The sequence below is a fragment of the Nicotiana sylvestris genome, chromosome 7 (assembly GCF_000393655.2).
Source record: "Nicotiana sylvestris chromosome 7, ASM39365v2, whole genome shotgun sequence".
In the NCBI taxonomy this organism is placed as follows: Eukaryota; Viridiplantae; Streptophyta; class Magnoliopsida; order Solanales; family Solanaceae; genus Nicotiana; species Nicotiana sylvestris.
In genome coordinates, this window is record NC_091063.1 from 165,419,683 (window position 1) to 165,426,454 (window position 6,772).

General features: G+C 36.1%; 1 protein-coding gene across 1 annotated transcript; it reads right to left on the bottom strand.

Moving 5' to 3' along the window:
- Positions 1–2,231: 2,231 nt before the first annotated feature.
- On the bottom strand, positions 2,232–4,869 carry LOC104211038 (UDP-glycosyltransferase 73C4-like). Its single transcript, XM_009760033.2, has 2 exons — positions 3,951–4,869; positions 2,232–3,337 (listed from the first exon to the last, which is right to left on the bottom strand). The coding sequence occupies exons 1-2, from the start codon at positions 4,669–4,671 to the stop codon at positions 2,580–2,582; spliced, it is 1,479 nt and encodes a 492-aa protein (XP_009758335.1). The 5' UTR covers positions 4,672–4,869; the 3' UTR covers positions 2,232–2,579.
- Between the last annotated feature and the right edge of the window lie 1,903 nt (positions 4,870–6,772).

The following is a 6,772-nucleotide window of genomic DNA, read 5'->3' on the forward strand; positions in this document are numbered from 1 at the left end:
CTTGTCCTTGAATAGAGTTGAGCTTCCTAGGATGCTATCAGAAATGTTCTCTCAAGTTCGGGGTCAAAGCGTTGAAGTCTGTCATGGCTTCTGACCCTTCATTCAATCAAGGTTCCTAAGAGCAGAGCAACAATCAAATAACGTTAGGCTTGATAAAATAAACAATTAAAGCAAAAACTAGAAAGTAGTCAATATTCAAGTCCCCGCAACGATGCTAAAAACTTGTTGCTCCCAAACACACACGCATGAATACATGATTGTACAAGTAATAAAATGATAAGTCAAGTGTCGAACCCATAGAGACTTGTATTAACTACCACTAAATTCACCAAGATTGTCATTCAGTCGAGCCGAATCGAGTTCAAAAGTGTGATTATACTAAACAATAAGTCAAACTAGTCATTAATTTATCAAGCAACAAAATAATTGTTGTGTACTCAGTAGAGACAAATATTCCAGGGTTATGATCAAGCATCAAAATAATTGTTGTGAACTCTCCCTTTTGTATAATTCACTCATAGTTGCTAATTAATCAAACAATTGCTCTCGTAGCCTTCTTCCGATGTACTACTCGCCTATTCAAAATATATTAACATCTATATTCCTATGAAATTAATCTATTAAGAACGCATTAAGATTACGATATTTAATTAAGCACGGTAACTAGATATATTCCTATCCTAACCACAAATCCCCGGCCCCACCTCAAATTTAAGATCGTGCTCTCTTCAATTCTTCTCTCTAATCTAAATGTGGTTTTCCCATGCATTACATAGATAGTAAATAGAACCTAACTGCTGGCCAGACAATTAAGCAATTAATCATAGAATTGAAGAAACAACATATTGGTGAATTATAATCAAGGTTAAGTCAACGTTAAACAAAAATATTCATGGCTAAGTCACAACCCCAAAACTATGGGTTTTAGCCACTCATGATAATATCAAAAATTTCATAAGTGTTGGATAATTGAAAATACTAAGAAAAGATGAAGAAAATTGAGATCTCCTCGCTCCTGAATGTTTCTCGTGTGTATTTTCTCTTCAAAGTGGCATCTCCCCTCTTAAAAAGTCTTGCTTTTATACGTGTCGGGTACGTCTAACGCCGAAATAACCTTGTCTCGGGCAAACTTGGATAAATTCCCGTCAGTAGCGTCCGGGTAGCATGGGGCGATGGCGCTGACTTGCTGAAGTTTCTGCCCATGGCGCCACAGGTGGCGCGGCCTGTGGCGCTGAAATTCCACATTTTCCATTTTTCCTGTTTTGGCTCTAACTCGCACCTTTCGCCCCAAATTACTTCCGGATGATTCCTACACATAAAAATACCACGAATTAATATAAATCAATACATTTTACATCTTAAATGCATGAAACACGAGTAAAATATTAGGCAATATACATATAAACATATATACTTTAAGCTAAATATCAATCATTATTGAAACTTTATCTTGTAGTCTCGAGTAAAGTATTCAACAGACTAATCCACATTAAAAAGTAAGTTAAAACACAACTTACTATATAATCACTACTAGAAACCTGCAAATTTCCCAAGGACATTGAAGTTGTTGAGTGTGTGAATAGAGTTTCACGTGGAATGTAGAAAGGAAAAAAATACGTTACTTATAAAAAGTTGAATATTCTTAATGTTGTGAGGTCTTTCGAGGGACAATACCACTCCATGTTAAGAGTATCTTTAGGTCGATTCTATCCAACAACTAGTATCAGAGCAAACGGTTTGATGGGAAAGTATGAAGATGGTATAGTGTTACGTGGGGGGGGGGGGGTTAGTGCCTTTGCCTGTCTATGAGCCGGTTTACCACCTTTGCTCCTAGCTTCAAAGACGCATGGGCTTCGGTCACTATAAATACTCGGATCATGTGGATTGCACCCGTAACTTCAAATACGCATACATAACTGCAATACTTGTAAAGCGAAGTGATCTCTTAATGGTGCGAGACATTTTGGGGGAAAACTGTGCAGGCTTGACTCGAATAGGTATTGAGTGCACCTTTACAAGTGAGCTTAAAAGTTCAGTTCCATGTCTATTTTGTGATTTAAATAAGTAATTTTTTTCTGGCTTTCTTTCTCTATTTGGTTTATTATTTCGAAATTCCCATGCTTGACATGAAATCTCCATTCTTGTTTTTTTAATCAATGATTCAACTAATTCTCCAAACATTTTCTTACCTAGATATATATGCGAAAAATTACTTTAAAAAAAAGACTTGATTTATAATTTCAAAAGTAGATCAGGGATCTGTCTATTCATAATAGTGCATTAATTGTGAAATCCTGGATCTGCCGCTGATTTCATATACTCCCTGCTTCCTAAAAACCTGATTTTGAAGTCCACATATTGCAGAGTACGGACTATCTCTATATTTCCATGCTGCAATTTGCCACAGCTTTAATATCCACTACGTAAAACAAAGGCGAAAGTGCCCCTCTAAATGGAAATAGGCAACGCCCACTACAGATTGTAAACAAAACATAATGTATCATTAACAGTTTGCTAAAGCTCCAAATGACATATGTGTGCAGTACGTATATTGCATTATCCTAATCAAACATTAGACTTCAAATAGATTTCCCAAAATTAGCTTGCTCTTTGACATCTTGTATTAGTTTTGTCAAGTTCAGGTAAGAGGAACCCCCTTCCTCCCCAGCCTTTCTTGCAATTTCTCCAAGCTTTTTAGCTCTTTCTCTTCTCATTTCTGCTTCCTCTTCTTCACCCATTAATTTTTCAATAACCATTTTAATGTCATCTTTGTTCACTAGTGTATCCGCTTTTTCCTCCTCTAAAAACATAACAGGATTCTCGACGCCAGACTTTACTCCTGTCTTGAGAACATTCGCAATTAGCCTTTCGTTACAAAATTGCTCAGCAAATAATGGCCAAGTGATCATTGGCACGCCAGCAGATATTCCTTCTATACTCGAATTCCATCCACAATGAGTCACGAATCCCCCGACAGAAGCATGTGATAATATTAGTACTTGTGGGGCCCAACCGTGGATTAAAATCCCTTGTTCTTTAATTCTTTCTTCAAAATTCTGTTCATTTAGCCATTTTCTGAATTCATCTGAGATATGTCTAACAACCCAAATAAAAGGTCGTTTAGAAGACTCTAATCCAAGTCCGAGTTCTATCATCTGTGATGTTGGCAAGCGCGATAAACTTCCAAGACAAACAAAGAGGACCGAGTCTGGTTCCTTAGAATCGAGCCATTTCAAGTAGTGGTGTTCATCTATTGAGGCTTTGCTTCCTCTTTCAGCTTTGTCTTGTTTCTCTTTGTTGCATAAGGAAACCGGACCAATTGTCCAAATCTTATTACCTGTTCGAGACATAATATAATTTATTAATTAAAAGTATGCTCCTTCTAATAACTTAAGCTTTTAGATTATTAGATGATCACTCAATTCAGTGTGATATTAGAACAAGTATGGGTCATGATTTAATTCAAATCTCACCACTACCCCAAAAGCAAAGAAAATTTTCATTTGCTTATCCCAAGAAAAAGAACCAAACCACATATGTTTGAGATATAATTTAATTATTGCAATTAAAATTTGTATTTTCTGTAACAGCTTAAGATAAGATGCTCACGGAATTCAACATGGTATTAAAGCAAGTTGAGATCATCGGTGGCATAATATAACTTCGCAATTAAAAGTGTATTTCCTCTAACAAATAACAATGTTAAACATTTAAATCAGATAGTGACACGATTCAACATGTTATTGGACTTAGCAGAGGTTGTGGATTCAATTCTCTATCGGCATCCAAAAGCAAAGAATATTTTGATATGTTTGATGCATGAAAAAATAACTAGGCCCTTACGCATTGAGACATGATATAATAATTAATTAATTAAAAGTATGCTCTCACTAACTAACAGTATAAGTGTTCAGATAAGACGGTCACACACTTAACCAATTCAACATTACCTTTGGCCTTTCTCAATCCTTTTACATATTCCGGTTCCAACTCCTCAAAGCTATTAGCCACTATACCATAAGCTTCATTTTCTGCCTCCTTCATTTTGTACGCAAATTCTTCCCATTCAGGATTATTTGGATCTACCAACGATTTAAGTTGAGCTTTGGTTAGTTCAACTTTGTCCGGAAAACCAGGCACTGAAAAATACTCAGTATCAGAATCAACATTTTCCAACACCTTCCATTCTCTCAAATTGTGTAAACACAACAAAGAAAAGCTACACATCCCATGAAAAACAATCCGAGGAATGTCAAATCTTTTGGCAACATTAGTTGTCCAAGGAAAACACATATCGGAGATTAAACAACTTGGTAATGGATTTAATTCTCGCAACAAGTCTACTACTTGCGACTCAAGCATTTGAGTTGCAAGAAAGAAATTCTTCATCATATCTATAGATTGAAGCATGTCGCAGTTTTCGCACCCTTCTGGTATCCCTGCTTCTGAGCTTGGAAAATAGAGGTCAATTACTTGAATTTTAAGTCCAATCTCTATAGCGCGGGCGATAACTGTATTGAACCTGTTGGCATTTGAGGGTGTCAAAAGAATTGTGATAATAGCACCTCGTTGTGCTAATAATCGAGCTATGTCTATCATAGGTATCATATGGCCTTGTGCCATGAAAGGAAATAACACAAAATGTGGTTGCTCATGAGTAAGAACTGCCATTTTTTGTTGAATTTAGTAGAGAAATTGGAGAATTTTGAAATGTTATATTAGCCTTGTCTCAACATTGCTTGTTTTTTATATAGAAATTCTCAGCAGAAAAGCCAAAAAAAGGAATTTTGTGGCAAATTATCTCATTTTCTTTTGCTAACTTGGAAGCCACGTCTCCTTATGAGCTTCTCCTTTATTTGTATATCCAAGAAAGAAACATCAAAACAAAGTTAAAAAGCTGGTCTGCTAAAAAAAATAGAAAAAAGAATGTGAACAACGGTGAGATGTTTTTAAAAGAAAGTTTTTGAGTGATATTAGTTTTACTCATCTTGCGCATGAATTTTTCACGTTAAAATCTCCGTTCCGTATTGCTATTACCAGAGTCGGACCAAGAATTTTTATACGACGGGGTACATTATTCTGCTCAACCAGTGACTCCTAAAGGCTTGTAGTGTTCAGGGTGTCAACTGTTTTAAATTAACCATTTTCAAGGCATATACGCGTATATATACATAATTTCGGCCGAAGTTTACGGGGTCCGATGACCCCTCATCCATACACATGGGTCCGCCATTCGCTATTACGGCCAGAGGCGGACCCAGGAGTTGAAGGTCGCGGGTGCACTTTTAGATTTAACCAGAATCTACTTTGTATATAGGGTGCCTACTACTCATATATCAGTATTTTCTAAAGACATATCTGTGTATATATGAAAATTTTGCCGAATTTTATGGGTACTAGTGACCCCTCTTTATATATCACGGGTCTGCCTTTGATAACGGCCTCCATCTCAATTTACGTGACGCAATTCGAATCTAAAAGTTAGACGAGTTTTTCTTTGAACGCGAATAGGAAGGTTATGCTGTATGTGGTGGTAATTTCAGATTCATAGACAAATAGATGATGTAAGAGCAGACATAAGCAAACTGAGAGTTACATGTTCTACTGTTTGTTTGTTGCTTCTGGCAAATGGCAAACAGCTAACATCTATAATTTGTGGATGATAATAGCTGGTTACTAACATTCATCTAGAAATATTGCAACCGGACAAACTGATACTTCTGATTGTTTTGAAGAAACAGCACATGGAGATAATTCTGAATTTTATTTTTTGTTCTTTTGTTAAAACCACAAGTTTAGTATCTTGCAAAACTTTAGTTCACATGTGTGTATACTTCTATTGTTAATCAGTTGTCCACAACTGTTTATGAAAGCCTCAGAAATAAACCTAAATCTACCGGGAAAGATGTAATTCCACGTTTATTGGGATTAATTAAGAGTCTCTACTTAGTGATAGACGTGGATGGTTGACCACCAAAGGATGTGGTGCAACGGATAGGGCTGCTCTTCCCTTAACTAGAGGTCTCGGGTTCGAGGTTTGGGTATGGAAAGATCTTTGATAGAGATCGCTTCCCCCCGAATGGAGCCCTACGCGGCGCTAATCCGGATATAATCGAGCTCCAATGCAAATATCACACGCCGGGTGAGAAATCAAAAAACAATAAGTGGATGGTTGGACCAAATATGATTTTATTTGGATCAACTTTAATTTAATTGAAACAATTTCAATCTAGATTGGATTTTCTGGTAGAAATGACACTAGGTAGCCATTCTAAAGGGCTGCTATTTAGGAATTGGCCAGTGTGTCTTAAATTTAAATTTTTTAATTCAATTTTTCTGGACAAAAATGTTTTGAGTTGTCCTTAAGTTAAGATTTTTAGTTTAAAATTTCAAGATAAAATAATACTAACTAATCTCTAAATAGCATCCATCAGAATGGCTCTGATACCAATTAAGAGGATCTGAAGTATATAATTGAAAATGCGGAAATGAAAGTAAATTAATGACAAATTTTAAGAAACTTACTTTTATTTGAACATCAAAACATGCAGAACAAGGGGATTTTTACAGCAAAGGGAGGAGAAACATAAGAAAGAAAATGGGCGATTTTCGGTCTGCCTTCAATATTACAATTTGAGAGTCTTATATAGACCTCGAAGAAAAGATTGAATTCATCTCCATCGTTCATGCTGAATAGCCCGATATTACTTTTTAGAGAAGTCATTTGTCCATTGCTTTTCTGAAAGGCTGTCCTTTGCTTTTCTGAAAGGTC

Excerpts from the sequence above, each read along its gene's own strand:
- LOC104211038 (XM_009760033.2), bottom strand. The coding sequence starts at position 4,671 with ATGGCAGTTCTTACTCATGAGCAACCACATTTTGTGTTATTTCCTTTC. Across the intron at positions 3,338-3,950 it reads AGGATTGAGAAAGGCCAAAG|GTAATAAGATTTGGACAATT; the intron begins GTAATGTTGAAT and ends TGTCTCGAACAG.